This window comes from Falco rusticolus, chromosome 8, assembly GCF_015220075.1.
Source record: "Falco rusticolus isolate bFalRus1 chromosome 8, bFalRus1.pri, whole genome shotgun sequence".
NCBI lineage: Eukaryota > Metazoa > Chordata > Aves > Falconiformes > Falconidae > Falco > Falco rusticolus.
Window position 1 is genome coordinate 40,507,205 of NC_051194.1, and position 12,213 is coordinate 40,519,417.

Genomic DNA, 12,213 nt, shown 5'->3' on the forward strand with positions numbered 1-12,213 from the left:
TAAAAGCAAACAACCCCCCAAAAAGTATAGACTTTTGGGGGTAGAATACATTCTAAGTTACACGCCAGAAGTATACATTATGCAATTGCATCGGTTTCAGTTTTCACGATCCACTGGGAAAGGCAAGAGAACATGATCTTCCTGTGTGCCTGGAGAGTACAACACACTTTACAGTTCTGTCAGGGGTGCAGAGGAATGTTCTCTTCCTCAGAGCAGGAAATTAGCAGACATCAAAACACACAGCTTTTCATTAGCCGAAAAAGAGGATTCATGAGATTAAACAAAAAATATGCACCATGCCGTGTAGTTCCAAAAAGATATTACTGCTGTTACACTTACGGAGTGGATGGATCTTTAGCTTTAAGCAAGTTGTGCAATTTAGGGATCACTGTACAAAAGAACACCATATGTAATCAATCAGAGTTCCAGAAATAGGTTGCGAACAGCATTCATCCGTTAACTCATTTCCTTGAAAAGTAAAAGGATCACAAGTAGAAGAAAATCCAGATATTAAATCACATGAGCTGTCTTAAAAAAGGGGGGAGAGGAGTTATAAAACAAACTCTAGGGTACACCCAGGCGTGAGAACTTTGACAAGGTTCATCAAATCATGTGAGAACACTAATAAAGACACATGCAGAAATGGAGAATGAAGAAAGAACAACAAAAGTACATTAAAAATGCATTCAGTTTTACAATCTTTATTCAAGGTTAAATAACTCCTTTTTAACAGAAACAAGTTGAGGCATTTACCTGTTTCCTTCAACAGACTAAAATAAAAATAGTCTTTTTTTTTTTTTCTTTTAGATTGTGCGTGTTAAGTTTTGTGGGGCAATAACTCCCTTATGCCCACTGCAAAACAAACTTGAACCTTTGTATAAAGGCAGACAAGACATGGAGAGTATTGCACTTGACATCTGAGTCTTGTATCCCAGACTCATTACCCACTAGTTATTTTACAAAAAGAAGTTGAATGCAATCTGGACATATACAATACAGGTTAACATGCAACTTTTATAAATCAAATTAAAAATTATCCATTTAACATACATTACTGAAATTACCATTCTACAGGGTGTAGAAGAAACACAAATACCATAAAATTGCTAATGATTATTCTTTTATTCATTCAGTAAATTCTATTCAGTGAATAGAAGTATTACTATTTAAAAAAAAAAAAAAGTTTTGGCCATTCTCAAGGTCCAGCCTCAGGTCAAAACAATGCTCATGAAAACAGCAGAAACACTTTTTAATCCCACTTACCACACACAAACCCACTCATAATTTGGTGGAGGAAAAAATAAAAAAAAAAAAAAAGAAAAATATGAACTTTGGTACAAATGCTACAAGATAAAAATAATATAGTTAAAAAAAGATGACCACCACTCTTCCTTCTAAGTGAATGCCAAGTAAGGTCTTAAAAGTTCTGAAAATCTGGGGGTTTAGTCAAAATCTATGATCTAAATTAATGCTGTTAAAAGGATGGCTTGTATGAACGAGTCTAGTTCTTTGACACCCCTCAATAACAGGCACCTTCCTCACCAAGCCCTTGTGTTTTCTCTCCTGGCTTGAATTCTTAATTCTTTGAGTGATTTCCACCCTGGTGATTTTGAAGGTGCACAAAACATTTATAGTACAGTCAGTGACAGTGGGGAAATTGCAAAACATTCTGCCTGATTTCTGTACATCTTTGATAATTTGGAGAGAGATTGCTAGGAGGAGTGATTGGACTGTAAACGTTGTCTACATACATTGTCTACAATTGGATTTTTGCTGATGATCAGAAGAGGCAAGTGATGGGAAGAGAGCAAGCAGCTTTGTGAAATGAAGTCTCCCCTAGGAACAGGGAATGTAGACCACCAAGTATTTGATATGAAGTGTGAACACCACTTTGTTAGCAACATTTGAATATCAAAATGTATTTCAATGTTGAAATGGGTGACCTACAGAAGAAGGGCTTTCAACCCTAATACTGAGTAGCAGAATCAGCCTTCTCAGAAACAGACCTTAAAAGGTATTTAATAAACAGTATAGATTTTTATTACTTTAAAAGTAATAAAAGTATTTTAATTTCTTTCAGAGAAAGTTTGTCATTTGATGACTTCTACATGAAAAACAAGAGAGTAACAGATAATTTACATGGGCTAAATCCAGATTTCCCTAGTTCCTTAGGTAATCCTGACCCAAGTGCAATCTGAGACAGAATCCAGGGGCCAGCTTTGCCTCCTGTGTCTTTATCCATGTGTCAGGGAAACTGGATTTGGTCCCATGTGTAACTTGCACTGACATCTGTGGGGGTCTAGTGGTTGGAAGAGTCACAGATGCAAGCCTTTGTGCACTTTTTCCACTATGAGATATGCAGGAATACTGAAGAGTACAGATGTGAACCTATAATTAATCTGTTCCAGTTTACTGACAGCCATCAGTTCCTTCACACTGCAATAATTCTGTATTTAATATGTGGTTATAGCTTCACCTTCTTTCCAAAGGCATCTGATACTGTTTATTTATCTTTGCACAGAAATATATGCTATAGGTTCTAAGCCACTAATAGACAGTATTAGCCGGTTTGTTTAAACAAAACAATCTTTGTAAACCAAAACTAATAGTTTCACTGAAACTAGATCCTCATCAGTAGCCATTAACTCCAGTAGGCTTTGGATCAAGCCCTAAAACAGGCATGGGTCAGAGCTAGCTAATATATCAGTCTCACATCCAGGAATTGTAGAGGATATAGAGACTGAAGTTGCACAGACTTTGTAAATATTTATTACAAAATTTCCATCAAGTTTTTTTAGACCAAATATGTGATTTACCATAGGGAATGTATGTCATCGTTTGTCTGTAGCTGTGTCAATGTATCTTTGATTTCTAAGTCTTTTTTGTAAGTATATTCATATGTACATTTTGACCATCTGTTCCAGAGTACTAAAATTGCAGAGGAAAAGTGATATTAAAAAGTGAAGTATGTTATTGTTAGCTTAAAATAGCTCAATGTAGTAATTATTTATGCCAGCATCTTAGCTGATTTTATTGGGGCTTTTTTTCCCTAGTGCTATGCATGATAACAACACTGCATTTTAAGAATTTGTGGGAAGTCATTAGTAACTAGCTAAAACTGAGGTTTAAAAATCCTCATTAATTTCATGGAAATCAATATGAAGTGGAATCCATAGACCTATATGTCGCTTAGTTTGAAAAAAAAAAAATGCCACCCAACAGCCCCAAAAAGATGAATACATTATTTCATACATGAATAAATGGCTTGGCTACTGGGTATTGAAAGAACCTCACAATTTTGGATATATCACCAAAAGAGTACTGTCTTTGTGTGTGATACTGAGCCTTTGTGTGTGAACTTTTCCTGCTTCCAAAGGGCTTCTGCAACTGTTCATGTAATGGTCCAGCATGTGAGGTTTATTTTGAGTGCCTAAATAGTATGTAAATGGTGAAATGGAGTTCTAGTAATCTGGTTTAAAGTTTCTCTACCGGGGTCTCTAAGTTAAAAATATTTCTCTTTAGCTCTGGATCCTTTCTACTAGAATTTAAAGGAAAGAAGGGAGAGGAAAAAGAAAAGGAAAAAAAAAAAAAAAAGCAGTCTATGCCTGGAACAAAAAACAACTCTGCAAGTGAATAAGGGCTTGATTTAGCTTTCCCTGAGATAACCCCAGGGACTGGGTTCTTAAAGAACATCAAACAGCAACAAGGGCAAGGAAAGAGTTAAACAGGACAAGAAATAAGAATTAGAGGGGGGATGTATCCATATACATTAGATACACAGAAGATAGGCAATTACACTACTCGTTTCTGATTAAAAACTATTCAGTCACACAGGTGGTGTGAGGAACCTCTAACCCCAGTAGTTTAAGCAGCATTGATGAAAAAATTCTCTTTCTAAATTTAAAGCAAGCCACCAGATAGACTGGTACAAAGACATTCCTAAACACAAATATATGGGATTGCACCTGTGAGCAAAGTAGTACACAGATCATTGTATATAACTAATTTCACAAAAATAGACTTATATATGGTAATTTTTAATCCTCAGTATTAATGAGAAAATGAAAAATACTTGTGATGCTATTTTTTTTAAGACAGGGGCTATTAATATTAAAGGCTGGTTTTTTAAATATTTCTACTAACCTTTACCACGAATATGTTACCTATAGTTCTCCCAACACAAAATATATTTTCTCTAACAGAATAATTATACCGCTGCAACGTGCAAACAAATATTGCATAATCAGCTGAGAAGAAACAAGTGGTTTTAGATTTCCTGCCAGTAAAATCAAGCTTGTTGTGTCAGAGGTGCTAAGAGAAATCTGCAGCCATGGCCCCTTTTTGCTTTTCTTGGTTCTTGTAAGTTACATTTTTAAAAGTGCTTGTTGAGCCTCTGTACAGTGGATTTGTTTCCTAAAAAACACAAAAAAACAGAAGAAATGCCAGTCATGCAATGTTTAACTCAACTTGCCATTGCTTCAGCTGCAAGCAGACCTACCTGCACACCACTGCCTTGAGCGTACCTCTTCAACAAAGGGACCGTTTTGGTCCATGATTCCTGACCCAGTGTTATGATGCAGGTCGTACATGCATCAGCTAGTACCGCTCTGCTTCCCAGCGTGCAGAAGATGATGATTAGTACTCCAGGAGAAACTCGGGCCAGGCATCTGCCTGGCCCAGCAATGTGCTCCCAACAGTGGGCGATGCTGGCTGCCCATGGAAAAGCTGACGCACATTTCACAAACCTCCTGGGTCAGAGGGGATGTCCTCCTCCTGTGGATTTGTCTATAGACATTTTGAATCCATGCAAACTTTTATCATTGAGAATATCTTTGGAAATAAGTAGGATGCCCTAAGCAGGTGTTGTGTAACAGTGTCTTTAGGCTTCTTTGGAGCCTGCTATCTCACCAGGCTTGTATGGGAAAAATCAGTGAACAAACATCCCGTCTTCAATTTCCCTAGTCATCATTTTATAGACCAGTAACACACCCTCCTCCTGCTGTTTCTTTTCCCTAGGGAGGACTTCCGGTCTATTCTTTGTACAGAAGTAATTTCGAAACTTTGATCATTTTAGAACAGCCTGCAGCAGCTCACTTGTGTTCCAAGCCACTGAAATTCAGGCTGGTCTATATGAGGTGGCACAAACCAGTCCAGGGTCAGGACCATGCTTCCCTTTGCATGTCTCCCGGATTAAAGTAATGCACATCATCAAACTATGCTTTATCAAATACGTCCAATACACTTTGTGTATCAAATGTGGTGGCTGGACCATTCTAGAAGCACAGACAGTGTCTTAGCAGTGAAGTGTGACTTGTCATGGTCCTCTTGCTTGAGCCACACAGACTACCACCATTGGGAGAAGGGCAAATCCACCTGGGCTTTTAATCCTAGCCTCTCATCGTTCACTTCCTATCATTTTCTCTTGTGACACAATATTAAAATGCTTCAATCAAGTGTATCCTTCCCTTCCCTCTTACTATAGGTAGCTTTCCCGAAGGATTAAGAAAACATTCTCAAGTAGCCTTGCCTGTAAGTAACTGATTTTTCCCATCTCAAAAGCTGAAAGGCCAGCAGTGTCCATTCTTGCAGAAATGCTGCAATCACAGGGCTCTGTACAAGATGCAGAGCTGGGTGAATGGCAGCGTATCGCCCATCCTCCTGACACCCACCAGAAACGCTTACTCAACATACTGTTTTTCCAAAGAACCTCAGAAGTCTGAAAGTTTTTGCAGAAAAGCAAAAAAGTCAAGGGCAGAAAGGAAAGAAGAAAAGGGAACATGTGGTATAAGCTTGCCTTAGATGTCCACACAGACAAGAAAGCCTGAATTTCCCCGTCCTTTCACCTACATTTTGGACAGCTTACATTCATTGCTCGTCTGCGTGAGTGGGCTCTCATCATGACGGAGGCCATCAATAATCTCTCTTTCCTAGAACAGGCTCTGTTTCTGGGCAGATGGGTACACCTCTGATAATTACATGGGCAGCGAACAACTTTGCTAAGATTAATCAAAGGCAAGGTACTAATTAAAAATGACAAATAAAAAAGATGTTTTCTGCATGCTTTTACATGTGGAAGAACTTAAACCAGGAGATGGAACTCCTAACTATTTCTCATCCCTAAAAAATTGCAATTTTACTTTACAGACTAATAAATGTAGTGAAAACCTACCAGCAAAATCTATCAACATAAAAGAACAAAACCAAGACACAGAATTTTGAAGGCAATTGTGGATCATGCAACCAAATTAAAGAACCTCATATAAATATAAATCAATACATTTAACATACCGTCTGCCATTTAACTTTTGATTTTTCTGCTTCAAACTTGGCCACCTCTTTTCGGTCTTGAACTGACACCAATAATTTCCATATACAAAGTAAAACAATGCCAATGAGAAGGATAGCAAGGGTGACACCCACCATTATCATTGGGATATTTGGAAGCTGTGGGCAATCTGTGGAGACAAAACCAATTATGACTGTGGATATCCAATCAATACATTTTTAGACAATTAAGAACAGCCAAGAGGCATGCTGGGCTTCTTATTTGCTGCGAGTTGTGCATGACTTTTCTTTCAATTCCATGTTATTTTCCTCCTGCTAGCTTGCTCAAGAGCTTGTGGAACTGGCTGAAAAATATTGCATTAAATATTAATAATAAGGTATGTCATCCTAAATCCGAAACACAGCATTATACCAGCTACTAGGAAGAAAATTAACTCTATCCCAGCCAAAACCAGGACAAAGGATAAACAAATGAATTGCTAACTTTTTCCACTGGCCTTTTACTATGTTGGTTAGCAGCTGTTGGAGACCCATATTCTGAAATGTTAGAAAATTATTTTAAGATCTATGTCAATATAACTCTAGAAGAACAGGGCTGAGTTAACTAGAGTATGAATTTCACAATGTAATGGCTGAAACTCTACTTCAATTAACTAATATTTAGTGTAATGAGATTTATATCAAGGTGAAGTCACCAATGATATTGAGAAAACAGAGGAAACTGCATTTTACTCATGAAAACAATGAGGGAAAAATCCATTAGACTGGCTGAAAACATTGGACTGAACAGTCTGAATGAATTCGGCATTTCAAGTTTGGCAATAAATTTTATCATACAATATTACAGAAAGTCAAAATTAAAATTCAAGTTTTTGCTTTGCCAAAACACATGGAAAATTGATTACTTTTATATTAAAAAGTATTGCTGATGGAAGTTGGTGAACACTACTATTTTACAAATTTTTCTGCTGAACCATGGTTTAAGGACATTGAAAAATTCATTTAAGTCTTATTTGGTTTACATGACTGTAAGCCAAATGGTTTCACATTGCTTTTTTGCATGATGTCATCGCTTCACTAATTCTGAGGAGTCTGGTTTGAGCTCTGGTTAATGCTCTGGCTACTGGTGCCATCTTGACTCCAGTTCCATAAATGAAATAAATTTCTAGAGCCTTTCTGGAGGTCTCTTCTCAGTTCACATTCACATGCGTCGCAGCTGCCACAGCACAAGTTTCCAGGCCCAGGAGCAGAGCAGCAGATGACAGAGAAACTGGTTATTGCAGAGCTGTGGGAGGGCCACTACACAGCATTTAATGAACTGTGCCTTCCCTAAGATATTTCTTTCACTTCCCCCCGCCCCCAGATCTACTTAAAATACATGGTAAATGTATTTAATAAAGCGAAAATCTTACCCTTAAGTCCTTTAGTCTTAAGGGTGTAGTTTACAAAGGGATGTGCTGCTTTAGTACTAAGCTTTGTTACAACCACCTTTAATAATAACCCATACAAAACCAGCCTACCATTCTTATGGTAGAAGCTGCTTTTTTGCACTGTGAAATCACTTTCTTTCTCACATGTATGCTAGAGAAAAGCTACGCAAAGGCTTAAAAAGCCACCATTTGTGCCAACCAAATGTGGTTCCAAATCTGCATGGCTTTCCCAAAAACATAACTAATATTTAGCACTGAGAAGCTGAGTATGTAAAAAAAAATAAGGGGAGTGGGGTGGGATCTGTATTGCCTGGAAACTAAACTGTTTGGCAGCTGAGAAGTTGTGTCTGTGTTCCCTCCTGTCCCATATGATTAGGAGGTTTAATGAAAAATCAGTAGTGAAACAACAGTAAATAAAGAAGTGATGTTAAATGAAAGGATATAAAGTGATCTGTTGAATACCAAAACTTAATGATGCTGCAACATTAAATGTAATTATAAATAAATTTTAGAATTTCATCAGGTATACCCAATCAGGCAGTCTTTTGGATATGTGTCCATCTATGGAATATATGTAATTACAAAGTGAATTCTAGCTTTCTCATATAATACAAATGACATTTGGTATCATCATCTTAGAATTGCACAGGGCTTTAGAAAAATTAACTTACTCTTGCCGCCCAGGAATCATTCTGCCCATCTTTCACGAAAGGGCAAGTATTTATTTTATTACCACATCAAATAAGGACTTGAGGAGGTGCTTTTTTGGCTGAGCAGAGGAGAGCTGTAAACACAAGGAGGTGCAGTGCTGCTTAAAAGAGCTCAGCTGCTGGGTAGCTCAGCCTGCCTGTGTCTTTAAATCAGGTTTCACACAGAAAAAGCAATATTCGCTGCTTACCCTTCTGTTCTATGCTATGAATGACTGTCCTTCCCTGTTCATCCACAGCCAGTAGAAATGTGGTTATACATTCATTTTCCCCCTGCAAAGAGCAGGGAATGGATTTTTCCTCTGAATAATCTGCAGAGGGAGGGGAAAAAAGTCACTCATCAGATCGAATGAAATTTAACATGTAATATCAAGAGAGACTGCTGGCATCGTGTTTGTCACAGCCTTGCCTGTGGACGGTAAGGAGTGAAAGACAAAAGCAGAGTTACCTTCAGAATTTCTACTAAAGTTAAACAACTTTTCTTCCAACCCAAGCTTTGTTTTGTTTCTGATTTTTCACTTGTATTTCCAAAGAACTGATCCAGGTGCTGTCAGTCTGCACTGACGACCTAGTGCACCTTATTAATCTAGCATGCTGTGAATTTCAACAAATTGGAAGTGCTTCCACAATGCTTAACCACCAGCTGTCTAGGAAATGTAATAGTCCCTAATTCCAGGACAAAGTGAACAGTATGTTCTCTTTGGTCTACAGCTACTCCTACCATGTCTAGATTATGTTTCAGAAGTAGATATAAGTACATCAAACAGCAATGGATACTGTTAAATGGGCTGCCATTCATTTCTTCCTCAATAGCCCTCTCAATGATTACTTGTCCAGTAATCTGTCCAGTACTGTCACAACAGTAAATATAGAATAATAATAGAAAACTGCGATTCTGGGATCTTTGTAATGTGATTCTAGGGGAAACAGATAAAAGGTAACCTGAGATGGCAGTCTGCCCCCATTTATTTGTCTCTTCATTTAATGCAGATCTGCACAAAAACTGAATACATTTTTTTTCCTGGATGATTCTTAACTGGGAAATTGGTTCTGCTAAGAAAAGTTTATCGAAAGGGAGGGAACAGGGAGCCAGGAAGAAGCTGGCTGTGAGGGACCATATAATGCAAACAAGACAGTCAAAAATGGAGACTACAGGTCCAGAGCCAGAAATGCTGTAATTTGAAGCAGAACCATTATATAATATTTTTACAGAGCAAAAATATCTGTCCTTATAACTGTGTGCAATAATACCTCTGGGCCTGAATGCTTATGTTTCCATATAGCCCAAGATTATATGGATTTCCAATGACTACAGCATTGGAAATCTAGGTATATTTTTCAATACCTTCTTAGAAAAACTTCTTAGGTTTTATTTTTAGAGGTAAGAAAAAAAAGTAGGCTTCTCAAACATTTCTTTAAAAATAATTGTGACTATTCATTATTTCTTACCTATTCAAAATTCTTACTGAAATTTCATAAGCAACTGTGCTAAAAATCTTAAGTCCTCAAACTTTAGTATGAAGAATAATGAAATATAAAGTAGGAATCAGACAGGAAGGTGAATTTTAAAGGAATCTATGGTACATAAAGAAATAAGTGCTTACTTTTTTTTATATTGGTTATTATCATGAAGTCTGGTCTTACACAAAACGCTATTAAACACCATAGAAAATAAGACAGCATAAATAGTTGACTACCCTACAGTCCTTTTCTCTGCTTTGTTATGAAAAGATAATCCTATCTGGTTGGATTTTAATGGAAACGTGTTCTTGATTTGTAATAAACTTGTATTTAACCTGTTGCCTGTCCTTGGTGGCAGAGCAGTATGTTATCTATCAGGGTAACAGGCAGAGAAGACTTGCTGATTTAACAAGATTTGGTTTTGTTAGAAGGGCCAGAAACTGCAGACTGAGTGTACTGAGTTAATGGCACTCATTGCTGGGTCACAATTCCAGTAACACCATCAAAAGTTTTGCAATATTTGTTGTTTCCCAACTCTTTTAAGCAAGCAGATCCAAAGAATATTAGCTTGGTTTGTAAATGAAAAAAAAAAAAAAAAAAAGAAAAAAAAAAAGGAGGAAAAGGGTAGCTAACTATCCTGAAGGCAGAGAAAAACTTGCAGACATATTCCAAATACCATCCAGAAGGTGGTAACTACAAATATATTAGTTATTTTAAAATTGTAATTTTAAATTTAATGTCATGATTTGAGACCAAGGGGAGCAGAAATCTGATCATGTGTAAGGATGTGGAAATGAAAGCAAAGATGCCAGTTCAAGCTATTCAGAACCCAGCTTATGCTTAGCGTTTTTATTTCTCTGATGTTATTTTTAGGATGAGGGAACACTAAGAGAGGCTGTTGTATAGATTATTTTCAGTTCATCAGCACAAAAATTTGCCTAGTTAGATAAACTCCTGTAATATACACTGTTGTAATTTTCTGTGTTTTACAGTGAATCATCATCCTTTCCCCACCTCTGCCTGCAGTCTAATTCCATTAATGTCAATGGTATTTGAAATCACTGGATTCACACTGCAAGAATAATTGGGTAACAGTGGCAAGCTGAGGCGCTCAAGTGCGGAAGACTGTTTCCTAACAGATACTTAGATAAAGGTTTCAACCAAAAAAACTAACCGTAAATTTAAATGTTGCTGTGCCCTTTCTTGTTTGTCTTTTGCTCAACAAAATGCTTTTTTTAACAGCTTCATCTCACTTTGAATCAGAGCAGGGCTGATATAGACACTTATTCAGACACCAGCATCCACTTTGCTGCTGCACTGGGAATTTGTGTGGTGTCAACACCACAGGGTAGGAAAAATGGAAAGTGTAACCGTCCCCGTTGGGGCTGTGGTAGGAGCAGCCTGGTGTCCTGTGGCTGCAGTAGTGGCAGGAGTCGCTTTTGGGGATTTGCAGTTCCTCCTGGGTAGCAAGTAGAACAACAAGGGCTTCTCTTACACCCGTCTGGCAAAGGGGGGATTAGCCCTATTTAACATTCAAATATTAAAAATGGATGAAAGTAAATATTCAGAAGTGATGCCTGCTGTGCAGATAAGCCCAGTAAATAGGAGGCCACCAGCACCTCCAAAGCTGCTGTGCCACCCTGTGCCTGCTGGCTCCCCAGGCGGAGAGGATGCTCACGCCACCGCTGTGCCGGTGACCCTGGTGCAGGGGAGCAGGAGGAACCCCCGGCACCCACAGAACCAAGGCAGAGGAGGCGAAAGGCATGGCTCAGAGGCTAAAACAGGCATTCCCAGCAAACAGGAAAATGTAAAGCCTACGCTTTTTGTGTTGCTCCACAGTTCCAGTCACTGTGTTGCAACATACCCATGCAAAAAAGAAAGTAAATCTTTAAAGTGCTAATATGTTATTTAATCTAGCTAGTTTTCAAAAAGCCTTGAAGCATTAAAGAAACTGAAATATGAACCAGAAAGAAGCACTATGCTACCATATTAAGTTGTTCAATAATCTGTCTTTATTATGTGGTTGTTTAGTAATCTCACTTTCATTTTTTTTTTTCCTATTTAGATAATATACTTTTGATTTTAGGATTATTTTTATTATTATTATTTTGAAGATTATTTTTTTTCCCTCTCAGGACTTCTTAATGAAGCTACCTCTGTGCCAAAACAAATCCTTTGAGCTATTACACAAGCATTCAAGATGAAACACATTTTGCAACAGCTCTTTTTTTTTTTTTTATTTTTTTTTTTTTTAGGGATTAGGATGAAAACAGTTATCCAGTCTTCTGCTGCAAAGAAATTTTAAATCTAAAGAAGTAGCTGACAAAGCA

At 37.6% G+C, this 12,213-nt stretch overlaps 1 protein-coding gene across 1 annotated transcript in view; it reads right to left on the bottom strand.

Annotated features, from left to right (window-relative positions):
• Positions 1–3,598: 3,598 nt before the first annotated feature.
• Positions 3,599–12,213, bottom strand: part of ITGB6 (integrin subunit beta 6) — a 32,534-nt gene continuing 23,919 nt past the window's right edge. The window contains exons 13-15 of the mRNA XM_037397596.1: positions 8,614–8,733; positions 6,289–6,455; positions 3,599–4,413 (exon numbers count right to left, since the gene is read on the bottom strand). Coding sequence (XP_037253493.1) covers positions 4,312–4,413; positions 6,289–6,455; positions 8,614–8,733 — 389 coding nt within the window. The 3' untranslated portion in view covers positions 3,599–4,311. The remainder of the gene's footprint in view (positions 4,414–6,288; positions 6,456–8,613; positions 8,734–12,213) is intronic.